The sequence below is a fragment of the Stegostoma tigrinum genome, chromosome 20, assembly GCF_030684315.1.
Source record: "Stegostoma tigrinum isolate sSteTig4 chromosome 20, sSteTig4.hap1, whole genome shotgun sequence".
NCBI lineage: Eukaryota > Metazoa > Chordata > Chondrichthyes > Orectolobiformes > Stegostomatidae > Stegostoma > Stegostoma tigrinum.
Window position 1 is genome coordinate 12,167,185 of NC_081373.1, and position 27,776 is coordinate 12,194,960.

At 45.4% G+C, this 27,776-nt stretch overlaps 1 protein-coding gene across 2 annotated transcripts; it reads right to left on the bottom strand.

The window, feature by feature from the left end:
• On the bottom strand, window positions 1-27,759 carry ankrd2 (ankyrin repeat domain 2 (stretch responsive muscle)). Of its 2 annotated transcripts, XM_048551325.2 has the most exons (9): window positions 27,478-27,756; window positions 25,013-25,117; window positions 20,575-20,724; window positions 17,482-17,589; window positions 15,036-15,134; window positions 10,946-11,044; window positions 3,809-3,907; window positions 1,162-1,260; window positions 1-341 (listed from the first exon to the last, which is right to left on the bottom strand). In XM_048551325.2, the coding sequence occupies exons 1-9, from the start codon at window positions 27,550-27,552 to the stop codon at window positions 267-269; spliced, it is 909 nt and encodes a 302-aa protein (XP_048407282.2). In that variant the 5' UTR covers window positions 27,553-27,756; the 3' UTR covers window positions 1-266. The 2 variants fall into 2 exon arrangements, with proteins under 2 accessions (XP_048407282.2, XP_048407283.2); XM_048551326.2 differs by lacking the exon at window positions 17,482-17,589 and having other exon boundaries at window positions 27,478-27,759.
• Window positions 27,760-27,776: the final 17 nt, after the last annotated feature.

Sequence of the window (27,776 nt, forward strand, 5' to 3'; positions counted from 1 at the left end):
TATCTATGATTACATGTATAACAATATGTTGAGTGAAAGGAATAATAAATAGTGTTACTTTGAAATCTAAGCCTGAGGACAGTTCCTGAATTTGCCTTCTCCTTGATCAGTCTGTCTCGAATCCAAACTCATAGTGTGGTATCAAACCACCAACGAGCATTTGTGAAAGCAGAAGATAAAACATGACCCAAGTGTAGGCACAACAGTTCCAAAAATTATTTCCAGTCTTGAAGGTTCATCCTGTTTTGAACTGTGATGGTTAGCTGCTAGTGTGCGTGGACCAGTGCATCTTTAGTCTCGAGATGCCATTGCTGTACCAGGTCGATTGGAGTCTTGCCCTGCTAAAATTAAAAACAGACACATGCCTTACTTTACACAGGCAAACACCGCAACCAATTTGCTCAGAGAGACTTCATACTCTTTGACATTCAATGTTGCACACTCTGATCCCCATTCAACATTTCACACTCCTCATTTCCGGAACGATGTTCCCTCGTGATTCTTGTGACCTGTGGCTAAAGCCATTAAAATGTCACCAGAAAATATGACATTGACAAGTTGATGTCTCTGATCTGAAATCCCACACGTAAAGGTCACATCCTAGATCCAAATTAGGGCTCCATTATTATTTAAAAATTCTTTCTTGGATTGTGGGCATTGTTGGTAAGACCAGCATTTACTGTCCTTCCCCAGTTGCTGGTAAGCTGCCGTTCTGACCTGCTAGAGTGGAGAGACACCCACAATGCCATTAGGGAGGGAGTTCCAGGATTCCTACCCAGTGACACTGCAGGTGCAACAATACATTTCAAAATAAGGGTGTTGTATGGCTTGGAGGCGAACGTGCAGGTTGCGGCGTTCCCATGTACCTGCTGCTCCTGTCCTTTGTCAGCTTTGGGAAATGCTACCCGAGGAGATTTGGTGAACATTCTGTGTGGTGAAAGAAAGACGCACCGCACATTCTTTATCTCAGTCATCTCAGAGCCGTGGCACTTACCTCCTTCAGTCTTCTCTTCCTCTGCGAAACTTATTAAAGTTGCCTAGTCCCCTAATTGCTGGGTCTTGATCTATATCAGCTCCTCACCACCTCTGACTGATTCCCCTGCACTACGACCTTCAATGTAGGATCTTCGCAGTTTGAAAGATGGGGGTGTGAAGACTTACCTCATTTCTGGCTCTCAAGTCAGCCCCTTGCAAAATGAGCAGCTTTGTGATCTTGTACCGGTTGAGTCTGACAGCATCATGTAACGCTGTGTCCCCCTCCTGTAGATCAACGAAGGAAATGCAATAAGTATCTCAATCGGGTCTCAATTCTCTGCATTCCAGATCTACTTATTTGAACAGTAAATATAGATGTGTTGCCAAAGTATTTCATCTTGCACCAGAACATGTTTGATGTGATTTAATTTATTGTAGTGACATGTACCTAAATACAGTGAAAAGTTTTGTTTTTCCAGCAGTACAGGCAAATCACAGCAAACAAAGTCATACAGATCACACTGTGCTTAGACAGAGAGAGGTATACAAGGTTACAGCTGCACAGGAGATGAGAATTTAGGTTTAAAAGTGCAGAATGGTTTTAATAAATGTGAGAAATAGATCTGCTATAGACAGCTCGCCAACAGTCACCCAATGTTGGTGCCATCTTGAATCAAATAGCTATCTGATTTATTTTTTTGTGATGTCTTTTGCAACAAAATACAGTGAAAAGTGTTGTTTTCTCTTTCATGTTCCTTTCTTCCTACTTCATATTTCCTTAATTTCCAATCCATTGCTTCCACCTCTTAGCTCCCCTTTTATTTTTCTAACACTCGGTTGCCTGACTGGTTATCTTGGCCCTTTCCAGCACATTAGCAAATACGCTCACAGGAAATTAAACCCATGTTTTGGATATCACTGACACATGAAGCAGCAGGAAGCAGAGACTGTTTAAAGAGAGGTTTTGTGTATGTGTAAAGAAAAAGGAACCACAGAAATATGTGGAGTGATGGTCGAGGTATTTAGAGCAGGAGGAGACTCAAATAAACAAAGACTGGAATTGTTGGAGGAACTCGGCAGATCTGCTAGCGTCTGTGGAGATAAAACAAAGTTAATGTTTTGCATTCTGTGGCCCTTCTTCAGAGCTAGAAGTAGCGAGGAAAAGGTAACATTTAAGCTGATGACAGTGAATGGTGGTGGGTACTGGGGGGAGGAGTGAGTGTACAGGTGGACAGGAAGGCCAGAGAGAGAGGGGAGGGGGAGAGAGAGAGAGAGAGAGAGAGAGAGAGAGAGAGAGAGAAGGGATAGGCAAACAAGGGGATCGTTGACAATAGGCAAAGGGATAAGAGAAGCTAACAAAAATGGAATTTGCTGGAAAATCTCAGCAGGTCTGGTGGCATAAATAAAGAAAAATCGAAGTTCTGAGGAAGGGTCACTGGATCCAAAATGTTAACTGATTTTTTTTCTTCACAGATGCTGCCAGGCCTGCTGAGCTTTCCAGCAACTTCTGTTTTTTGCCCTGATTTACAGCATCCACAGTCCTTTTGGTATTTTTTTAACAAGAGAAGCCAATTAGGTGATAATGGAGACTATGAGTCATTGAAAAAGGGTCGGCTATACTGACAGCAAACCATTTCATGACAATGATAATAAAATGTGAGGCTGGATGAACACAGCAGGCCAAGCAGCATCTCAGGAGCACAAAAGCTGACGTTTCGGGCCTAGACCCTTCATCAGGGTCTAGGCCCGAAACGTCAGCTTTTGTGCTCCTGAGATGCTGCTTGGCCTGCTGTGTTCATCCAGCCTCACATTTTATTATCTTGGAATCTCCAGCATCTGCAGTCCCCATTATCTCTCATTTCATGACAATGACCTGGGATGCTGGAGGTGGCGGGGGTGGGGGGGTAATAGACAAGGATTGGGGCAGACACACAGGAGGGGACTCATGTTTTTATTTAATTGTTTGTGGGATGAGGGCAGTGCCGACCATGCCAGCTTTTTCTGAAGAAGTGTCCAGACCCGAAACGTCAGCTTTCCTGCTCCTCTGATGCTGCCTGGCCTGCTGTGTTCATCCAGCTCCGCACTACGTAGTCTTATTTATCGTTTAATTCCCACTTGTTCTACATAAGGCAGTGGTGAGATACCTTTTTGAACTGTTATATTCCATGTGCTGTAGGTAAAACTATAATGCTGTTCGGGAGGGAATTCCAGGGTTTAGACCAGTGGCACTGAAGGAACAGCGATATATTTCTGAGTCCGGATAGTGAGTGGCTCGGAGGGGAATTACAGATGGTGGTGTTCCCATGTATTTGCTGCCCTTGTCCTTAGAGATGTTAGTACTTGCAGGTTTTAAAGATATTTTAAAGTGAACTTGGCAAATTGCTACAGTCCATCTAATAGATGGTGCTCAATGCTGTCTCTCTGATGAAGGGAGTGAATGTTAAATCTGGTGAACACATTGCCAATCAAACAGGCAACTTTATCTTCAATGGTGCTGAATAGCTTGAGTGTTGTTGGGGCTGCACTAATCCGGGCAAGTGGGGGGCATTCCATTAGGATCATGATTTGTAGGTGTTGGACAGGCTCTGGGCAATCGGGAGGTGAGATGTGCACTGTGAGATTCCTAGCCTCTGACCTGTTTTAGCAGCCACTGCATTTATGTGGCGAATCCAGTTGAGTTTCTGATCAATGGTAACACCCAGGGTGTTCTATAGTGGGAGATTCAGTGATGGGAATGCCATTGGAGTGTTGAGGGAAGGGCGACTTTGCCTGGGAATGGTGTTGTGCGAATGTTACTTGCCAGTTATCACGATAGAAAATAAGCCAACTTTACCCGGTCTTTAATGTTGATATCAGTGCCACAAGTGATGAGATGCTCCACACATTCCACATGTCCTGTTCTGGTAGCAACGTGCAAAGGTGTACTGAGCAGCTGCAAGTGGAGGAAGAGCCAATGTATACACAGCAGTCAAACTATAATAGTCCACTAGAACATTGTACCTACTAACTGCACCACCTCGTTCACTATTAAATAACACACAAGTGGCAACTCAACACAAAAGGTCTTTGCTGGTCCTTTGAAATATTTCCAATTGGTCCCAAATGGTTAGGATCTGAAATGTTCTACCCAAAGGTATGGTGGGGGTGGGGGGTCAGATCAGTCAAGGTATTTAGGGAAATTTGCATCAATCTCTGAAAAGGAAGGGTGTGCAGAGTTTTAGGCAGTATGCAGTGGAATAGCACAAGGTGGACTGTTTACAGTGTGGAAACATGCCCTTTGGCCCAATAAGTCCACACCGCCACTTGAAACATCCCACACAGACCCATTCCCCAAACCCACACGCCCCTGAACACTACGGGCAATTTAGCATGGCTGATCCACCTAGCCTGCACATCTTTGGACTGTGGGAGGGAACTGGAGCACCTGGAGGAAACCCACGCAGACACGGGGAGAACGTGCAAGCTCCACACAGACAGTTACCCGAGGCTGGAATCAAACCTGGGTCCCTGGCGCTGTGAGGCTGCAGTGCTAACCACTGAGCCACCGGGCCACTTTAGAGGGCCAGCACAGAAAGTATTGGGCTGATGGTATCCTGTGCTGTTACACTTCTGTGTTTCCATGCAACTTAGAGTCCCTCTCTTTCCCTGACGAAGGGGCTTCATTCCAAAAGCTTGTGATTTCAAATAAAGCTGTTGGACTATAACCTGGTGTTGTGTAACTTCTGACAGTAATTATTCAACTATACACTGAAAGCCAATTGCTATAGTCAAAGTGAAAATAAACCATTGATATTCACCCTCTTATCGATTTCCCTGGCTGATAATATGACTGAACATACAGGCCCAAAAATGGGTGGAAATTGAGGTTCTAGAAGCAGTCACTGATCTGAGAGGAATAAGGGCCAGGTCAACACCCTGAAGAGAAGCTGGAGAGAAAGGGGAGGACAGTCAGAGCTGCCCCCAACCATCAAAAGAAGGGAGGCTGGTTGTAGATGGTTTGGTGTTCAGGGGTGGGCCTTCTCCTTTACTGGCTCCATCCCCGCCTCTTTGATCGGTCTGTCTCCTCTCCACCTATCTTCTCCTCTATCCATCTTCTATCTGCCACCCATTCTCTCCCTATTTATTTCAGAGCCTCCTCCCCCTCCCACATTTCTGAAGAAGGGTCTAGGACCAAAATGTCAGCTTTCCTGCTCCTCTGATGCTACTTGGCCTGCTGTGTTCATCCAGCTCTACAGCTCGTTATCTCTCTTATCAAAAGAAGCAGATTGGGTGGGAGGCAAGTGGGAAACTGCCCCAAATGCCCCCACTGTGGGAAATCAAAGGATGCAAAGCGAAATTGTTCCTGGTGTTCCCAGAAACACAAGCTGCAAGTGTAGGCATTAAGGTGGTCCGTGTCTGCTCAAGTATGACCAGGACAGCTGTCAGGAGGTTGTATCAAAAGGAATGGTGACACTGGCTGCTCTAAACTTGTCTGGGATTTCCTGAAACACTAGGTGCTCACAGGCACTGCGAGTGGGGAAATTAAAACATTTTCAACCCTGAAGCAAATTAAGTTCCAGCGTGCTGATGAAAGAGCTCATGGGAACGTATACAGAGGTGGCACTGCTCTAAATTTACTTATAGAACAAACCTGTTATGGGTCTTGTAACAGTGTGGGGCTTGTCCCAAGCATAGCATAGGGAGGGAAAATGGTTGACAGATACCTTTGTGGTAAATCACAAAGAACTAGTGGAATTTTCAGACAGGCCAGGAGGAAATGGGGCAGAAACCTCATTCAGTGGAAGATTTCATTTTCTGAAGAAGGGTCCAGACCGAAGTGTCAGCTTTCCTGCCCCTCTGATGCTGCTTGGCCTGCTGTGTTCATCCAGCTCTACACCTTGTTATCTCAGACTCCAGCGTCTGCAGTTCCTACTATCTCAGTTCCTACTAAGAGTGCTGAAGATTGCTCTTCTTCTTACCTCCATTAAGATGCCTGCAGCGGTCACTGCTTAACATCTCATTTGACAGGCAACACCTCTGACTCCACAGCACATCCGCTGTACACACTAGAGTATCAGCCTGGATCATTGCACGTGGGTCCCAGAGTCACAAGGATGCTGCCTGATCTGTACACTCACACACATACACACACACACACACACACACACACACACACACACACACACAAACACTAACATAGACACACACACGCGTGTACGCAGATATGCACTCACATATAGTAACACAGACACACACACACACTCATGCACGTACACACACACACACACCAAGCACACACTCACACATACACTCACACACAGACACACACTGCTCAAATACACATACACGCGTGCACACACACACACACACACACACACACACACACACACATCCATGTACACACACGTACACACAATACACAAACTCATACAGATACTCACACAGACACTCACAAAGACAGGCACACACTACTCACATACGCACAGACAGACACAGGCAGCGACACACACACACACACACACACACACACACACACCCACACACACACCATGCACACACTCACACTTACACTCACACCGACAGACAGGTGGTACCCATGGCAGTGCCAGCAATGGCTCAGCTGGTAAAGTGTTCCGAGGTGTAACATTGTGAGTTTGAATCCCACTCCAGGGCTTCAGTATAATTGTCTCAACAGACACTCCAGCTGGTACAGTTGGTGAGATGTTAAAATAAGGCCCTAACTGCTGGTATGGCTGCTGCAAATATCCTGAGGCAGTGTTGTGAAGAAGAGCAGGGGAGTTCTGTCTAGGGCCCTGGTCAATATTTAACCCTCAACCAACATCTCAAGAAAGGCTCACTATCACATTACGGGTGCTGGGACCTTGCCGTGCACACATTGGCAGTTGTGTTTCCTACGTTACAATAGTGAGTACACTTCAAATGTATTTCATTGGTTGTGAAGTGCTTTGAGATATCCAGTGGTAGTGAAAGGTGCTATATAAATGGACAGCTTCTTCCTTTAGTTTTAAATTCCTGGGAAGCCCCAAAAGGCAGTCCTGGAGTTTTGGCAGTGCTCTGCCATCTCACACAAACTTCCCAGCACAGGCCGCTGGGCAGTACGTGGGAGAAAGACTCTCTCTGCTTTTTATTGTACTCTGGAAATTTTGACAAACATTAAGATTGATAAGTCCCCAAGGCCAGACCAGATTTATCCTACGTTGCTCCGGGAAGCGAGAAAGGAGGTTGCTAAGCCGCTGGCGAAGATCTTTGCTTCCTCACTCTCCACGGGAGTTGTACCAGAAGATTGGAGGGAGGTAGATGTTGTTCCTCTTTTCAAGAAAGGGAATAGGGAAATCCCTGGAAATTACAGACCAGTCAGTCTTACGTCTGTGGTCAGCAAGGTTTTGGAAAGAATTCTGAGGGATAGGATTTATGACTATTTGGAAAAGCATAGCGTGATTAAAGGGAGTCAGCATGGCTTTGTGAGGGTCAGGTCATGCCTTACAAATCTTATTGAGTTCTTTGAGGAAGTCACGAGACAGGTTGATGAGGGTCGAGCAGTGGGTGTGGTGTACGTGGACGTCAGCAAGGCATTTGATAAGGTTCCCCATGGCAGGCTCATTCATAAAGTCAGGAGGTATGGGATACCAGGTGATTTGGCTGTCTGGATTCAGAATTGGTTGGCTGACAGGAGGCAGAGAGTGGTTGTAGATGGTAAGTATTCTGCCTGGAGGTCAGTGCTGAGTGGTGTCCCACAGGGCTCTGTTCTTGGGCCTCTGCTCTTTATAGTTTTTATAAAGGACTTGGCTGAGGAGGTTGAGGGGTGGGTTAGTGTGTTTGCTGATGACACAAGGTTGGAGGTGCCGTTGATAGTATCGAGGGCTATTGCAGGCTTCAGCGAGACATTGACAGAATGCAGAGCTGGGCTGAGAAATGGCAGATGGAGTTCAACCTGGATAAATGCGAAGTGATGCATTTTGGAAGGTTGAACTTAAATGCTGAATATAGGATTAAAGGCAGGATTCTCGGCAGTGTGGAGGAACAGCGGGGTCTTGGTGTTCAAGTGCATAGCTCCCTCAAAGTTGCCACCCAGGTGGATAAGGTTGTTAAGAAAACATATGGTGCTTTGGCTTTCATTAACAGGGGGATCGGGTTTAAGAGCCGCGGGGTTATGCTGCAGCTCTACAAAACCCTGGTGAGACCACACTTGGAAAATTGTGTCCAGTTCTGGTCGGCCTATTATAGGAAAGATGTGGAGGCTTTGGAGAGGGTACAAAGGAGGTTGACAAGGATGCTGCCTGGACTGGAGGGCTTGTCTTAGTCCTTGTCTGGACTGGAGAGGTTGACTGAGCTCGGACTTTTCTCTCTGGAGAGAAGGAGGAAGAGAGGTGACCTGATCGAGGTGTACAAGGTAATGAGAGGCATGGATAGAGTCGATAGCCAGAGACTTTTCCCCAGGGCAGGATTGACTGCCACGAGGGGTCATAGCTTTAAGGTGTTAGGAGGAAGGTATAGAGGAGACGTCAGAGGGAGGTTCTTCACCCAGAGAGTTGTGAGCGCATGGAATAGTTTACCAGTGGTAGTCGTGGAAGCGGAGTCATTAGTGACATTTAAGCGACTGCTGGACATGCACATGGACAGCAGTTATATGAGGGAAATGTAGGTTAGGTTATTTTGTTTTTGGATTAGGATTATTCCATGGCACAGCATCATGGGCCGAAGGGCCTGCACTGTGCTGTACTTTTCTGTGTTCTATGTTCTGTATTCTATACCCAGGGTACTGATGCTAAATGTGACAGATTCAGCATTACTTTGGTTAGGATTAGCTCAATCAGATCCAACCTTTGGAGTGGCTCAGTGGGTTAGCAAATCCCACCACTGCAGCTGGTAGAATTGGAGTTTAGTTAAAATCTAGAATTGAAAATCAAAGAACAAAGAAAATTATAGCACTGAAACATGCCCTTTGGCCCTCCAAGCCCGCAACGATCCAGATTCTCTATCTAAACCTGTCGCCTATTTTCCAAGGATCTGTATTCCTCTGGTCCCTGCCCATTCATGTATCTGTCTAGGTACATCTTAAATGACGCTATCATGCCCGCCTCTACCACCTCCGTTGGCAACGCGTTCCAGGCACTCACCACCCTCTGTGTAAAGAACTTTCCACACATATCTCCCTTAAACTTTCCTCCTCTCACTTTGAACTCATGACCCCCTAGTAATTGAGTCCCCCACTCTGGGAAAAAGCTTCCTGCTATCCATGCTGTCTATGCCTCTCATGATTTTGTAGACCTCAATCAGATCCCCCCCTCAATCTCCATCTGTCTAATGTAAATAATCCTAATCTATTCAACCTCTAGCACCCTCCAGGCAACATCCTGGTGAACCTCCTCTGCACCCTCTCCAAAGCATCCACATCCTTTTGGTAATGTGGCGACCAGAACTGTACACTGTATTCCAAATGTAATCGAACCAAAGTCCTATACAACTGTAACATGACCTGCCAACTCTTGTACTCAATACCCCACCTGATGAAGGAAAGCATGCCGTATGCGTTCTTGATCACTCTATCGACCTGCGTTGTCACCTTCAGGGAACAATGGACCTGAACACCCAGATCTCTCTGGGCATCAATTTTCCCCAGGGCTTTTCCATTTACAGTATAGTTCACTCTTGAATTAGATCTTCCAAAATGCATCACCTCACATTTGCCTGGATTGAACTCCATCTGCCATTTCTCCGCCCAACTCTCCAATCTATCTATATTCTGCTGTAATCTCTGACAGTCCCCTTCACTATCAGCTACTCCACCAATCTTAGTGTCATCAGCAAACTTGCTAATCAGACCATCTATACCTTCCTTCAGATCATTTATGGATATCACAAACAACAGTGGCCCCAACACCGGATCCCTGTGGAACACCACTGGTCACCGTTCTCCAATGTGAGATACTCCCTTCCACTACAACTCTCTATCTCCTGTTGCCCAGCCAGTTCTCTATCCATCCAACCCGTACACCCTGGACCCAAGCTAGGACACCCTGGACCCCAACTATCAATAGCTGAGGCAGCAGTGCTCACCACTGAGCCACCTTGTCACCCTTTACATTTAAGTCCAAAGGTCAGCTATCAATAATAGGGAAAAACCCAGCTGGTTCTCTAGCAGGGAAGTAAACCTATTATCCTTACCTAGTTAAGCAGGGAAGTGATGCTAGCATAGAAATAATGTCAATGCAGTATCGTAGAATCCCTACAATGTATAAGCGGGCCAATCAGCCCATTAAATCAATACCAAGCCACCAAACTTCATCCTTCCCATCCCTGTAACCCTGCACTTCCCATGGCCAGTCCACCCAGCCTGCACATCTTTGGAGTGTGGGAGGAAACCAGAGCACCCGGAGGAAACCCACGCAGACACAGGGAGAACATGCAAACTCCACACAGGCACCTGATGGTGGAATCAAACCCGGGTTCCAGGTGTGCTGTGAGGCAGCAGTCCAAAGGTGTGCAGTTTCGGTGAATTAGTCAGGGGAAATGCAGGATTACAGGGATAGGGCAGGGGGAACAATCTGGGTGGGATGCTCTTCTGAGAGTTGGTGTGGACTTGTTGGACCAAATGGACTGTTCCTACAGTGTAGGGATTCTATGAAAATGTATAGTAGAAATGTGTCCCCGAACTCCAGCTGAGTGTTCTGGGAGCATGGTTTCAAATTCTTTCATGGCAGGTAGTGAAATTTGAAATTAATAACCAAAGAATTGACCTATTGTCAATTTTTATCAAAATTATCATCTGGTTCACAAATAATTTAGGAAGGGATATGGACTGGCCTACATCTAAGTACGGACCCAGTGTATCTGCCCTCTGCAATGGCCTAGAGAACCACTCAGCTCAAGGGCAGTCAGGGATGGACAACGAGTTCTGGCCTTGCTCCTGACTCCCACACCCATTGTCCTCTACTCTTGCAATCTGTTGTGGAACCCCAGTGACTCTTACCTTGTCATTGACGTTCACAGTAGCTCCTTTTCCCAGGAGGATCTTAAGCACCTCCAGTCTCCCTCCTCGGCAGGCCCAATGAACAGCAGTGCAGTCGAGCTGAAAGGAGAGGGCGAGTCGAGGATAAATCAATGTTTGTGAGAGTTTCACCTTATTGGATCTCAAATGGCCAATGAACTGTGAGTAATTCTTCCAGAATGAGGTTGCAGCTCAGCGCTGAAGCATGCCCCTAAGCTCCAAGAGGCAGATTAGCACATTAAAATGTGACACCATCAGAATCCATAAGGCCATAAGAAATAGGAACAGAAGTAGGCCATTCAGCCCTGTGAGCCTGCTTCACCATTCAATAAGATCACGGTTGATCAGACTTTCCTCATACCTACTTTCCTGAATTTTCCTTATAACCCTTATGCCCCTACTGATCAAGAATCTATCTATTTCAGCCTTAAATATGTGGCAGAGTTCCGAAGATTCACAACCCCCGAGAGAAGAAATTGCTCTTCATCTTAATCTTAATCCCTGATCCTTATCAGGACAAAGCAGCTCTCCCCCCCCCCCCCCACCCCGCTTTAATTGGCACCACATCCACAAGAATCCACTCTCTCTATCACCGACGCTCAATAGAAACAGTGTAGACCATCTACAAGATGCACTGCAGAAATTCACCAAAGATTCTTAGACAGCAGCTTCCCGACCCACAATGACATCCATCTAGAAGGACATGGACAGCAGGTACATGGGAACACCACCACCTGAAAGTTCCCCTCCAAGCCGCTCACCATCCTGACATATATTGCCATCCCTTCACTATCGCTGAGTCAAAATCCTGAAATAACCTCCTTGAGGACATTGTGGATCTACTTACAGCACATGGACTGCAGTGGTTCAAGAAGGCAGCAAACCACCACCTTCTCAAGGACAACTAAGGATGGGCAAGAAATACTGGCCCAGCCAACAACACCCACATCCCATGAGTGATTTTTTAAAAAATTACACTCTTAAATGACTGCAGTTTGTCCTGAATGGATTTTACCTCGGCTGACCTGTGTCTGAATCCCTGTCCTGACCTGACACACATACATCTACAAGCATTTTTCAATCAACAGAACCTACAGCATTGAAGAGGCCATTTAGCCCATTGTGACCCATTCTCGCTCTTTAAGAGATCTGCTGAACTATTCCCACTCACCTTACACTTTCCCCATTACCCCTGTAAATTCCTCCTTTCCAAGTTTTGAACTAACTAGCAACGTTGCTAGGAAAGCTCAGCAGGTCTGACAGCACCTGTGGAGAAAAATCAGAGTTAACATTTCGGGGTGAAATGAAACGTTAACTCTGATTTCTGTCCACGGATGCTGAGCTTTTCCTGTAATTTCTGTTTTTGTTTCTGATTTCCAGTACTCACAGTTCTTTTGGTTTTTATTTTGATTTTATTACTGTTTAGAATGTTATGCTCAGGCAGCATAACAACACACTGCATGTGAAAACATTTCCTGTCATCCCTTCTCTGATCTTTTACTGATTCTCTTCAATCCGAGTGTCTTGATAACCCAGTCTCCTACCAGAATGGAAAGTCGGTGACTTTCCTTATTGTGGGAAAACCCTACACGGTCTCTAAGCGCTTCTATTAACTCTGCCCCAAACCCCCCATGATGGAAGGTTAACTCAGTCTAAGCTGCTGTTAGCTGTCCAATTGAAAGAATGCACCCATTGATCTGCTGACTGGGTAATGACAGATTGAGATGTAAGGGTGCTGCATTATTGGCTCTCAGCTGGAAAGGAAGGGTGTGTTGTTAGTCTTTCAGGAGTTGTCTGACCAATGCCTTCTAATCTGGTTTCGGTGGGACTGCCACAATCTCAAAATGGGCCGACCATCCTCCCCTTTAATGTCTGAGAAAGTCTTCACAAAGTCCAGTTAACATAGAACATAGAACATCACAGCACAGTACAGGCCCTTCGGCCCTCGATGTTGTGCCGACCTGTCATACCGATCTCAAGCCCATCTAACCTACACTATTCCATGTACGTCCATATGCTTATCCAATGACGACTTAAATGTACCTAAAGTTGGCGAATCTACTACCATTGCAGGCAAAGCATTCCATTCCTTTACTACTCTCTGAGTAAAGAAACTACCTCTGACATCTGTCCTATATCTTTCACCCCTCAATTTAAAGCTATGCCCCCTCGTGCTCGCCGTCACCATCCTATGAAAAAGGCTCTCCCTATCCACCCTATCTAACCCTCTGATTATTTTATATGTTTCAATTAAGTCACCTCTCAACCTTCTTCTCTCTAATGAAAACAGCCTCAAGTCCCTCAGCCTTTCCTTGTAAGACCTTCCCTCCATACCAGGCAACATCCTAGTAAATCTCCTCTGCACCCTTTCCAAAGCTTCCACATCCTTCTTATAATGCGGTGATCAGAACTGTACACAATACTCCAAGTGCGGCTGCACCAGAGTTTTGTACAGCTTCACCATAACCTCTTGGTTCTGGAATCCGATCCCTCTATTAATAAAAGCTAAAACACTGTATGCCTTCTTAACAGCCCTGTCAACCTGGGAGGCAACTTTCAAGGATCTGTGTACATGGACACCAAGATCTCTCTGCTCATCTACACTACTAAGAATCTTACCATTAGCCCAGTACTTTGCCTTCCGGTTACTCCTACCAAAGTGCATCACCTCACACTTGTCTGCATTAAACTCCATTTGCCACCTCTCAGCCCAGCTCTGCAGCTTATCTATGTCTCTCTGCAACCTACAGCATCCTTCGTCACTATCCACAACTCCACCGACCTTAGTGTCGTCTGCAAATTTACTAACACATCCTTCTACGCCCTCATCCAGGTCATTTATAAAAATGACAAACAGCAGTGGACCCAACACCGACCCTTGCGATACACCACTAGTAACTGGTCTCCAGGATGAACATTTCCCATCAACTACCACCCTCTGTCTTCTTTCAGCAAGCCAATTTCCAAGTTCTAGCATAAGTCACAGGCTTTCACTGTCCCAACCCAGAGGCTTGAGTACACAGTCCAGGCTGACAATCCATGACATTGTTGAGGGAGCACCACACTGTCAGAGGTGTTATCTTTCAGGTGAGACATTAAATTGAGGATGCTCTCACTAGGGAGGTCAATATAGCATGGAAACAGACCCTTTGGTCCAGCCGATCCATGCCAACCATATCCCAAACTAAACTAGCCCCATCTGCTTGCGTTTCGCCTGTATCCCTCCAAACATTTCTTATTCATGTACTTATCCCAATGTCTTTTCAACGTTGTAACTGTAGCCATATCCACCACTTCCTCTGGAGGTTCATTCCACACACAAACCACTCTCTGTGTAAAATAAAGTGCTCCTCATGTCTTTTATAGATCTTTCTCCTTTCAGCTTAAAATTATACGCCCTTGACTTGAAATTCCCCACCCTAGAGAAAATGTATCTGCCACTTACCTTACCCAAACCCTCATGGTTTCATAAACCTCTATAATGTCACTCCTCAACCTCCTATGCTCCAGTGGGAAAAAATATCCCGGCCTATCCAGCCTCTCCTTATAATTCAAACCCCCCACTCCTGACAACATCCCAGTGAAAAACACGTCTCCCTGGCCCACTTTTTCGTCTCTGTATATCCCTCTGTCGAAAGGTAAGATTACCACAGTCTTACCAGATCCTACAGCTACCCTCTCATTAGACAGAGGCAGACTGTCTAATGTCTGGTGATGGTTTAACCTGAGGGTCAGCGCACTTCAGGCGAGAGGAGACGTTGAGAAAGAGAGTTTGTTGTGGAAACTGCCATTGGCGCTGGAATTGAGCCCCTGCTCAGGAAGTCACCCTGCATTGAAAACCACTTGTCCACCCAACAGTGTTAACCCACCCCCTCCATCAACTTGTCAAAAACAGGTCGGTATTATATTTTTTTTTCATACACTGGCTGCCTACTTCCTACATTACAACAGTGGCTACATCTTGAATCATGCTTTGTAGGGTGTAAGAGGATTTGGGATGGTCTTGAAAAGTGCTATATAAATGCAAGTCTGCCTGTCATGGTTGAATAGGAGGAAAGAATGGAACACTCACCCTATCTTTGAAGTCCACAGTTGCTCCCGCTTCGAGAAGTTCGGTTACAATGTCAGTGTGACCTTCTAGAGAAGCTCTGTGCAGGGCAGTGCGCTTAAACTATGGAGAAAAATATATGTAAGAATCGCAGTCAGGCCAGAGTGCTGGGGGCTGAGTGTAAATCATTCCTTGTGTTGTAGACCACAGAATTCCTGCAGTGTGGAAACAGGCCCTTTGACCCAATAAGTCCACACCAACCCTCACACCATGTCTCCCAAACCCATTCCCCTACAACATACCTAATCTACACATGCCTGCACACTACGGGTAATTTAGCATGGCCAATCCACCTAGCCTGCACATCTTTGGACTGTGGAAGGAAAGCAGAGCACCCAGAGGAAACCCACGCAGACACGGGGAGAATGTACAAACTCCACGTAGACAGTTGCCTGAGAGTGGAATCGAACCGTGATGCTGTGAGGCAGCAATACTAACCACTGAACCACCATATCGCCCCTTTGGGCTAATTCCTGGGATGGTGGGTCTTTACTCTAAAGAGAGATTGAGGAGGCTGGGACTGTGTTCTCTACAGTTCAGAAGAATGAGACGTCCTCATTTGGGCCACAACAGAGTGTGACAAATTGCAAGGCAAGTCTGAGGGTTGATTCAAGTCCATTTATGCTTTGAGTGTCAGCAACACTGACCAGGCTGCATTTATTTTGCATCTCTAGTCGTCCCTAAGCTGTGATTACTTTTACAATGGATTAGTGCATGGCCAGCTCTATGAGTCCCAAACACAGAGAAAGACTGCAAACACAACTAGCCTTTGGATAGAAATGATCTAAAGGTAATTTGTAGGGTAAATAGGTTTGTTTGACAATATCAATATCTTTACACGTTCAGCTCTTCACTGGTTCTAAGTTACATCAGTTTCCTGTTCAATCATACACCGCCATCCCCACTATCCTCTACCCAGATGCCTCAACGAAGCCTTATCACTGAGGGACAGGGAAGTTCATTCCTTGACTAAAAAGATACAGACTATCTGCTCTTTTTCAACATGGCTGCTCACGGGACTTTAACTGCTGGCAAACTGCCTGCTGTGATTTCTAATTCACAACAGTGGCCACTGCACAGCCCTAGCTCTAGGTGTACTTCCTCAGCCCTCTACCTCCACCCCATCCTCTAGGGAAACAGTGACATCACAGTAATACCTCTAGATTAGCCATCCCAAACCACACGCAAATCTCCGAGGGGGATGGAAGTTCGAGTGGCAGGTGATGAAAATCTAAATTCTGCAAAAATCAAAGCTAGCTTAATGGTGACCTACGTTCTGTGTACATTCCCCCTACATTCACGTGGACCTCTGAGGTCTCTGTGAGTGACAGCAGCTTCGGAAACTGGAAGTCGATACGTTGGCATGGCGATCAGTGTGTGCAGAAAGTGTGTGACCCTGCGGCTTAAAGGGAACACGGATTGTGAGTGCGTAACCGCTGTCAATTGTTGTAAAAATTAAGCCATCTGGCTCACCAATGTCCTTTTGGAAGGAAATCTGCTTCCCTTAGCCAGACCCACAACAATGTGGTTGACTCTTAACTGCCCATTGAGCAATTAGGGATGGCCAATAACTGCTGTCACAGCCAGTGACATCAACATCTTATGAGTAAAAACAAAACTGCTTCCTTTAACCAAATTCCACGATGAAATTTACCATCTGTCCTAACATGACACCTGCCTGGATAGGCACAATTCCAACAACACTAAGGGAGCTTGACACCATCCAGGACAAAGCAGCCCGCTTGATTGGCATCACATCCTCCAGCATCCACTCCCTCCACCACCGACCCTCAGTAGTTACAGTGTGTACTGTCTGCAAAACGCATAACAGAAATTCAAAACGTCCCCTTAGACTGCACCTTCCAAACCCATGGCCACTTCTACCTAGAAGGACAAGGGCAGCAGATATATGGGAGCACCTGCAAGTTCTCAACCAAACCACTCGACAGCCTGACTCGGAAATATATCACTGTTCCTTCACTGTTGCTGGATTAATGTGCTGAAATTCCCTCCCTAAGGTCATTGTGCGTCTATCTATAACATGGACTGCTACAGTTCAGCTCACCAACCCCTTCTCAAGGACAACTAGAAATGGGAAATAAATGCTAGCCAGCCAGTGACATCCCATGAATGCTCTGCATGGTACTTGCTTTGTCAATGCAACTGTGACTTGAGATGTTGGATTGCATTGTAGGTGCTATATGAATGCAAGCTGTCATTGTTGTTGTTGATCAGCTGACTCTCATCAGCTGAAGGTCTTTTCCTTCCTTGTTGCACTGATATTCTGAGACACCTGCTGGAATAATACTGAGCAGAGGCCAGGAATAGATGGAGCTGTTCTGGATGGGATCCAGAGACAAAAAACACAGGAGAAATCTGTCAGGCTCAGGGGTTACAATTCTGCACTGACCTCGTCACATGCATCTGGACAGCCTCCATCCTTCAGGTATTTCTCGATGATCTTAATTTTTCCCTGCACAGCAGCACTCAGAAACACTGGGACCTCAACTGGACCAGTCTGAAAATACATAATCATTCTCAAAGTTTGGGTCTAACAATCAGAATCTCTCTCAAACAGGAGCACACCCATTTTTCTCCAGATGACAGTCACATCGTCGGGACTCTCTCTACGCACCACAGGCAGAACCAAATGCACCAAACTGTGTAATTCACAGACTCCCCACAGTATGGAAACAGGCCATTCAGCCCACCAAGTCCACATCGACACCCCGAACAGCACCCCATCCAGACCCACCCCCATCCCATCCCCGTAACCCCATATTCCCTATGGCCAGTTTTTACCAACTCTCAGCCATGATGTTGTTGGATGGAGGGACCAGCTTGAGGGGATGGATGGCCTACTCCTTATGTTCTTACGGATGGACTCGTAGTCACTGTCCCTGAGATTGTTCTGAACAAGAGTTCCCGGACCCAAAACGTTAACTCTGTTTTTTTTTCCCTTCCCAGATGATGCCAGACCTGCTGAACTTCTCCAGCAACTTTGTTTTTTTCATTTGGTAAAAACCCATCTGGTTCACCCATGTCCTTTAGGGAAGGAAATATGTCATCCTTATCTGGTCTGGGCCTACATGTGACTCCAAACCCACAGCAATGTGGTTGACTCTAAACTGCAACTTAGAATGAGTAATGAAGCCTGGCCTGGCCAGCAATGTCCATATCCCATTAAAAAATAAAAATTTAGAGGCTTATACCCATTAAGACTTTGAATAAGGAAATCCAAAACCTCCTCTTAATTTATCACACTAGCCCTAGAATGAATAAATCCACTGGATTGGCCAGCTTTTCACTTGAAAACAGAAGACTTTCTCCATTGTCAGGAGAGTTGGTTTGAAGGCCCTTGATCTCAATCACAAAAAAGCCCACTTTTTTCCTTTATTTACAGGGATGAGGGCATCGCTGGTTGGGCCAGCGTTTATTTTCCATCCCCAATTGCCCAGAGAGCAGTTTAAGAGCCACAGTGCTGTGGTAAATCTACGATGACAATGAATCCATTGTCAATTGTTGGAAAAACCCATCTGGTTCACTAATGTACCAAAGGGGAGAAACTGCCATCTGCATGTAGGCCAGACCAGGTAAGGATGGCAATTTCTTCCCTAGAGCACATTAGCGAACCAGGTGGGTTTTTCCAACAATTGACAACGGATTCATGGTCATTGTAGAGTCACCACAGTGTGGAAAGAGGCTATTTGGCCCATCGAGTCTGCACCGACCCTCTGAAGATTGTCCCACTCAGACTCAGCCCCCTCCCTATCCCCATAATCCCGCATTTAACCACGGCCAATCCACATAGTCTGCACATTCCTGGAGACTGCAAGGCAATTTAGCATGGGCAGTCATTAAACTCTTCTATTGATTTCAGATCCCACCATTTGCCATGACATGGCTAGAGGCCAGGCCCCCAGAATGTTATCTGGCTGTCTGGATTAACACCACAGGCCTACTTCTTTTGATTTAAGCTGTAGATCTTTTGCTGTAGATCTTTTTTCTACAAATCCCTCACCTTCAAACTAATTTAAGGACAATTTGGCAGGTGGTTTTCTGGGTGGCAGCCACGGCTGAGTTGGCAACACAGTTAAGTGTGAGTCGTAAGCTTCCAGATTCAAATCTCACAAGAGCCCAGTTGACAAAGTCAAGGCTCGTACTCTGGTAACAGCATCAGGGGCAGTGAGGGGACACTGCACTCACTGGAGGTGTTGTCATTTTGATGAGATATTGAACTGAGGTTCTGCTTGCTCATCTTGGGAGGATGTTGATGATTCCATCACGCAGTTTGGTAGAAGAGCAGGGCAATTCTCCTTAATACCATGTATAACATCAATCTACAAAGATAAGCAGGTTAGGTGCATGGCCAAGCAACATTGCCCACTGCATTCAGAGATTAGATTAGATTCCCTACAGTGTGGAAACAGGCCCTTCGGCCCGACAAGTCCACACCACCCCTTGGAGCATCCCACCCAGACCCATCCCCCTATAACCCACACATCCCACGGGCAATTTAGCACAGCCAATCCACCTAGCCTGCACATCTTTGGACTGTGGGAGGAAACCAAGGCAAACCCAAGCAGACACGGGGAGAATGTGCAAACACCACACAGACAGTCACCCGAGGCTGGAATCGAACCCGGCTCCCTGGCGCTGTGAGGCTGCAGTGCTAATCACTGAGCCACTGCGCAGGCTGGGTGGATTAGCCATGGGAAATGCAGGGTTACAGGGATAGGGTAGGGGATGTGGTCTGGGTGGGATACTGTTCAGAGGGTTGGTGTGGGCTTGATAGGTCGAATGGTCTGCTTTCATACTGTAGGGATTCTGGGATTCTATTCTATGACCAATCTGTCACTCAACAGAATGTCTGGCCATTCACTACATGACTGTCTGCGGGAGCTTGCTGCGTGCGAATTATCGGCCATGTCAACAGTGACACACATCAGAAAACACTTTGAGATGGCTAGCAGTCATGAGAGGTGGTATATAAATGCAGATAACAAGGTGTGGAGCTGGAGGATCACAGCAGGCCAAGCAGATTCAGGGGAGCAGGAAAGCTGACGTTTCGGGTCAAGGCACTTCTTCAGAAGTTTTTCTTCCAGCTCCACACCTTGTTATCTCAGACTCCAGCATGGACAGTTCCTACTATCTCAGTGTGGTATATAAATGTAAGTGTGCCTTTTCGTTCGGTCACAAGCTCCGGCCCATCTGACATTTTGCCACAAACACCCCACACCCTCAGAATGAAGTCACAGGACACTCTGTCCCCTCGCTTCCTTATGAGCCAGAAGTGATGATAATGCACAATATTTAGTAACTTGCCCTGACATTAATCTTAACCTTAATAGTTTCCTGAACCTCTCTCCTATTTGGCTACAAGCAATAATTGACCTCATCTAAACAAACTGGAGGAATGTCATTGAGAGTGTTAACATTTCATTCACTAATCTCACGGTGATAATTTCTGACATTGTACCCATTTTTTAAATGTTTCACTTACAATTTCCTCTGGCTCCTTCTCTGGTTCTCGAGGGGGAGTTTTCTTTTTGTTCTTCCTTCTCTTTCGAAGCTGAATTAAATTTTCGATTCCTCCGATATCGATTATTTCTTGACGTAGGTCCCTCGAAGTCTTTCTCACTCTTTCTTCACCCTGCGTTGTTATTAGTCAAGAAGAACAGAACGATGATCAATGTGACCTTGGCCATTGTTCCCAGCTCCCCGTCTCTACAGCAAAATGCACTTTAACCTTGGACCAGCAACAAGGAGATCCTTGCATATGGGAAAGTGAGTGGAGAAGGGATCCAGGAAGAAAGTGACGAATAAGAAAGGGAAATACAAAAGGACAAACGAATTTTAAATACAATGTAGAAAGAGCTTTATTTTAAAACTGCCATTTTAAAGGAGTAGAGGGATGTTTACTATATAAATATAAACTTTGTGCTGTACCTGTCCTGGAAGTATTAGATGGGGACAGTGTGGAGGTAGCTTTAACTTTTGTTTAAAATAGTAAAGACAGCGTTAATCCCGTGCTGTCCTTGTCCTGGGATTGTTTGATGGGGACAGTGGAGAGAAAGCTTTACTCTATCTCTAATCTTCTGTTGGGAAAGCACTCAGATCTGAAATCTCAGCCAAAACAGAAACAAAACATGGCCCCATTCTCCAGCTCTGTCATTCTCGATTAAAGAGGATAATGTGTGAAGATAGAAATGGCGAGCATTTCTGCTCCTGGACAGTCCCTCGTGGTCCAGCCTCAGGCTGACTGACTGTGTAAATGTCACCTTGGACAAATAAACTTTCAGGGGGCTGTGGTGACAGCTGACATTTCAGGTATTAATTTATCAATGTCAAGCTTCTACAGCCCTCATTTTGAGCTTATTTAAAATTGGTATTTGACATGCCACACTCAGGGATTTGTAGCATGTGCCCGAAAAAAAACTCTCAAGAGCTCTTTGTCTCATCCTGGCATCAGCTCAGTTACATTCTGGTCGCTGAAAGTTTCACTGTCCTTGGAAACTTTATTTCCTTGTTTCTGAACGCAGAGACTAGCTCGGGATTATGAGCTGTTCGTCTCAGACTGAGGCAAGGAAAAGCCTCTTTGTTTGGAAAGTTGTGAATCTTCGGTATGCTTAACCCTGAGATCAATTGATTGATTATTGGAAATAGAGGGATTTAGGAATCACTTGGGAAAGTAGGATTTAAGTGGAAGATCAGTCGTGATGTTGTATGTTGTATTTTTTTTAGTAATCATTATCCCCCTATGTCCCCATCCATGTCCCCCTAAACCCTTCCTATTCATGTACCATCCAAACGCCTTTTAAATGTTGTAATTATACCCTTTGGCAGATCATTCCAGACAGTTTGACATTCTGCAGTAACCACTCAGTCAAAGCGACTGTGATGGTGCTGGATTGTCATGGAAACTTCAGTTTAGTTGATGAAAGTCCTCTGTGGAAGGAATGCACCCGCTCTTACCCAGTCCCAGCGTACACGTGACTCCAGTTCCTCACCAAAGTGCTGCCGTCTGACATGGCCGAGCAAGCCACTGATTGGTGGAAAAACATAAGAGTCCAAAGGGGAAAGCCAGCAGCACCATCACTGGGAAACCAGGGTGTGGTGAAAAATGCCGGTGTTACTAATGTACAGGGCCCAAGAGGGGCCATTTGGCCGCTATGATCCTGCGTCACCATTGCACAAGATCATGGCTCATCTAATTTTAACCTCAGCTCTACATTCCTGCACGCCCTCAATCACCTTTCAATCCCTTGGTCATCAAGAAACTACCTCTGCCTTAAAAATGCTTAAAGATTTGGCATCTATCGCCTTCTGAGGAAGGGGATTCCAAAGAGACTCAGCCCTCTTGAGAGATATCTAGTGGAGAGAATGATCATTTTAACCCTGTCTTCCCAGGGGAGGTGAACAATGACAGTAATGCCCTTAACTCTGCACCAACTAACTGACCTGACTACAATCTCAGAAGAGGCTCGCACCACTCAGTCGAAAAATGATCCCACAATCCTAACACCACAGCCCAGAAAGAGGCCCTTGGGCCCATCCTGGGAAGGATTTAGAGGAAGGTGGGATGGCTAACTAAGAGTCCTGGAGATGTGCAGAGTTTGCATTTTTAATTCAAACTACGTTCAAACTTGAAGGGAGAGGAATAGAGTGAGACACTCTGCAATGCTCAATAGCCTCCAAAAAAGACAGGCTCAGACCTCAGTACAGTAACAGCTGCAACTGTTATTGGCAGTGGAATAAATACAAAGGTCACTGAATAAATCCCTGTGACTTAAAACAGCTGTTGAACAAAGCTGTCACACTTAAAGCAACATGCACACTGGTTTGTAGAGGAGTGATGCCGCTGTTCCCTGAGGCAATCTTAACCTCCTTGCCTCAGGGAGGATATACTCCCTGTTGAGGGAATGCAGCAGAGGCTCATAGAATCCCTCCAGTGTGGAAACAGGCCCTTCGGTCCAACCAGTCCATACCAATCCTCAGAGCATCCCATCCAGACCTATCCCCCTATAATCCACCTAATCTACACATCGTTGGACACTATCGGTAATTTAGCATGGCCAATCCACCTAGCCTGCACATCTTTGGACTACGGGAGGGAACTGGAGGACCTGGAGGAAACCCACACAGACACGAGGAGAACGTGCAAACTCCACACAGACAGTCAGCCGAGGGTGGAATCGAACCCAGGTCCTGACCCTGTGAGGAAGCAGTGCTGACCCCTGAGCCACCATGCTAATTCCTGGGATGCTAGGACTTTCCTCTAAGGAGAGATTGAGGAGGCTGGGACTGCATTCTCTACAGTTTGGAAGAATGAGAGAGGATCCACTCTGAGTGTAGAAAATTCTTAAACTCTGCAACTTGACGAGGTGCAAGAGGGTGAGTTGCGTAGAATAAGGTGACACTGTCTCAGAGCAAGGAACAAGCCATTTAGGGCTGAGGTGAGGGGAATTGTTTTCAGTCAGAGGATGTGAATCTTTGGAATTCGCTACCTCAGAGTCATAGAGTGATGCAGCATGAAAATAGCCCGTTCGGTCCAACTTGTCCATACCAACCATGTTCGCAAACTATACTAGTCCTGCTTGTCTGCATTTGACCCATATCCCTCTAAACCTTTCCTATTCGTGTTTCTGCCCAAATGTCTTCCAAATGTTGTAACTGTCCCTGCATCTACTGCTTCCCCTGGCGACTCATTCCACTCACGGACCACCCTCTGTGTGAAAACGTTTCCCCTCAAGTCCTTTTTAAATCATTCTCCTGTCACCTTAAAAATATGCCCCTAGTTTTGAACTTCCCCACCTGGGGCAAAGACCTTTGCCAGCCACCTTATCTATGCCCCTCATGATTTTATAAACCTTTATATGGTTACCCCTCAACCTCCTACACTCCAGTAATAAAAGTCCCAGCCTATCCAGCCTCTCCTTATAACTCAAACCGTCTAATGACAGCAATATCCTGGTGAATGCTTTTGGAACAGTCTCCAACTTATTAATACCCTTCCTATAGTGAGAGCTGTGGAAGTTCAGTCAATTCAGTTGAAGGCACAGATTGATAGAATTACATTTGTTAATGACATCAAGGGATGTGGGGATATCACAGTAATACAGAATCATAGAATCATACAGTACAGAGGGGGCCCTTTAGCCCAGTTTGTACCAGCAAAAATGGGACAGGCGACTGTCTGCATGGAGTTTGCACATTCTCCCTGTGTTTATGTGGGTTCTCTCCGGGTGCTCTGGTTTCCTCCCAAAGTCCAAAAATGTGCAGGTTAGGTGCATTTGCCATGAGAAATGCAAGGATAGGGGGTTGGATCTGGGTGCCATGCTCTTTGGAGGGTCTGTGAGGGCTCCATGGGCCAAACAGCCTCTTTCCACGTTGCAGGGATTCTATGATTCCAAAAAGAATATACGTCTACAGGCACTGGTCCCATTTTTCCACACTAGGCCCAGTGCTTTGAGGTAAATGACCAGCCATGATCTGGAATGATGGAGCAGGTTCACTGGGCTGAATGGCCTACTTTCCACTCCTGTGTTTCTATGATTGCTGGTTCCAAGGTTCCTTGTTGATCTTCTGCGATATTTCATATTAGGAGTGATTTTGGGAGATGCATTGGACTTTCCTGGGTGTCTACCCCCAATTGTGTTGAATCATTCTTTTTGCCAAATGCTGCCACAAAGGATACTGTGTCATATGACTCACACTGTAGCAATATTGTGTCACATGACTCACTGTAACAATACTGCCGCATGCCTCACATTGTCCCAATGCTGTGTCACATGACTCACATTGTCCCAATGCTGTGTCACATGACTCACATTGTCGAAATATTACGCCACATTACTCACACTGCATTGAGGTTGTTTGATGGTTTTCATACTTGAGAGTTTGTTGAATGTGCGTCAGCGATGTGGTTGAATAACAATTACCTTCACTGTCAGGAATCTGCTGCTTTTAGCTGGCTCCCTGTATTTCTCCTTTTCCAGATCTACTGCATTCATGTCACTAATTGCCACATTGCCACACTTTGGCCTCTAGGAACATGGAAGAAAGAGACATGTTATTTGTTTACATTTTATTAGGACGTGGGAATTTTTATTTTATGAAGCTTTTGACTCAGTAATCCCTCCTCTTTCTGAGAATGTTTGTTCCTGTGTCGTCTAGTAAATATAACAGATGAAACAAAAACAAAGTTGCTGGAAAGGGTCAGCAGGTCTGGTAGCATCTGTGAAGGAAAAAACAGAGTTACAGCATCCTCAGTTCTTTGCTTTTTAATATAACAGATGGACTGGCCATTTATCATTTTGCCATCTGTGGGATCTTGCTCTGCATGATTGACATGTTTTATTGCATTACAACAGTGACTACAGTTCAATAAAATGCTTAATTGGCTGCAAAGCACTTTGAGCTGTCTGGTGGCTGTAAGAGGCACTACGTAAATGCAAGAAGAGTCTGAAGAAGTTATACTGGACTCAAAATGTTAACTGTGTGTTTCTCTCTCCATGGATGCTGCCAGGCCTGCTGAGTTTCTCCAATGATGTTTAGAACGCCATTTTAGCATTATGCAGCAGAATAATGTGCAAACATTTTCAGCTGGCTTAGGGATGGGTGAAATTAAACCACTAGAATCATTTTGTCCTCTATTTTAAGATTAAACATTTAGTTTAATCTTATTTTGTTATAGAAGAAAGATTTGTATCTATATCATGCTTTTCACAGGTTGATGTTTAGCAACTAATTAAATAGTTTTTCACATTCTGAGGAATGATCACTCAACCCAAAATGTTAACTTTGATCTCTCTCCACAGATGCTGCCAGACCTACTGAGCTTTTCCAGCAACTTTGTTTCTGTCTTTGATTTACAGCATCTGCAGTCCTTTCAGTTTTTAAGCATTTGTCAAGTGTGGTCACGGTTAAAATATAGGAAATTTAGCAAACAATTCAGGAAGAGAAAGATCCTAAAAAACAGCAATGTGAAAATGACCTATTTTTATACGCTTTCATTGAGAACTTAATATTATAGGGCACCAGGGATATTTTCTTATGTTTTCATCTCTGAATCACACTGTTCAACAATGTTATTACACAGCTCTGGAGCAGGTGGGACATGAACCCAGGCCACCCACATGGAGACATTTTGTGCTCAATTCCTTTTTTGAGCTGGTAGAATTAGCCCTTTTGTATCCACTTCGAAAGGACAAACAGAAACTCAGTTTTGTATCTCTGACTACATTTCTGACACTGCAGCACTCCCTCGGGGTTGCCAGGCTAGATCAGGTACTCTGGAGTTGGACCATAAACCATAGCCTTCTGAACAACAAATTGAGGGAGCTTCTGAGCTGACAGCGGAGAGTCGAATTTAATTGTTTTACAAAGACAATGCAGCTACCATTCTTGACAATCAGAGTGGGACAGTCTGTGCATCTAAACTTCTGCTGTAGACACTACAGTGACTGGAGTGCATCAGCTCCACTAAAACAAAACACATTTTAATTTAAATTAGATACATCTCCTTTGATGATTTGCCTGTTATCTCAATGTCTACATAAGGGGCTATCAATCATTTCTTCAGTTAATTTTTTTTGAGTTTCCAAGATAGCTCTTCCTCGCAACATTCAAAGTGATTAACTAACTTAAACTCTACAATATCATAAGGCACACTGCAGTGGATATGACTGGTCCTGAATCTCCCAGTCAACTCAAACAGCTTTCCAGTTCCTCCTTAAAGTCACCCTCACTGTACAATTCCCTAGATCCTGTCTGTACACTCCTCTCTACGTAATGCTGTGCAACTTCAAACTGTAAGACCTTGTTGTATCTGCCAGACCTGCTTCTGAAATCCCTGCCAATTTCAGGGTTAATTTTGGGTGTCACAGTTATTGAATCCTTTAAGGATTCTGAGAGATTGGCTCATATCTCATATTATCTAAAGACCTGTTTTCAAATCTCACCTGCTTCTGAAGAAGTTGTTTAAAAAGTCCCTAAGCAGATGCTAATCATACTTGGATTGATTTGGAGGGCAGGATGGTGGAGGGTGATTTCTTCCACTCATTCCTGCAGTAAACTTGGCAGAAGAATAAGGTGGACAGTTATAAATATTCAATCTCCAGGCTTTCTCCAACATCAGCTTCAGAGAAAATCCATCAGCTGCAAGTTCACTCCCACACGCTCTACTAATGATCAAACAGTCACATCCTCTACCAATTTAGAATCATTTTGGAAGTATTGTTGAATCTTGTAACACAAAATAATGTTCCTGTGTTGGCTCTTTATAAGAGCTGTCCAATTAATCTCAGGTCCTTGGCTATCCTGTTGCAAACTGTTTTCCATTTGCAGCAAATATATCCCTTTCCCAGAAGTTTGCAGTTATATATTAATACCCTTTACTACTTACCTGCTGTTCTCTCTCCAAACTCTCCTTTAATTCCACCTTGTTGATCAGGGAGCTGATTTCCTCATCCACATCCATCTCTTCTGTGTGGTCGAGGCAGTGAGAATTGAAAGTGCCCTATCAAAGAGAGCAGGGAACGAGCATGTGTACTGCAAAACGGCAAAGTGCCTCCTGAGAGTTTTATAACTGTGGACTGGTTGGAGAGCCGGCATTAGGGGCGGTGTGTGTGGGGAGGGGGTGGTCTGGCCAGGCAGTCACACTGATCAGCAAGCGGGTCCTGGGAAAGGCATGCACACCCATTG

Excerpts from the sequence above, each read along its gene's own strand:
- ankrd2 (XM_048551325.2), bottom strand. The coding sequence starts at position 27,552 with ATGGATGTGGATGAGGAAATCAGCTCCCTGATCAACAAGGTGGAATTA. Across the intron at positions 25,118-27,477 it reads GTTTGGAGAGAGAACAGCAG|AGGCCAAAGTGTGGCAATGT; the intron begins GTAAGTAGTAAA and ends CCATGTTCCTAG. Across the intron at positions 20,725-25,012 it reads GCAGATTCCTGACAGTGAAG|GGTGAAGAAAGAGTGAGAAA; the intron begins GTAATTGTTATT and ends ATAACAACGCAG.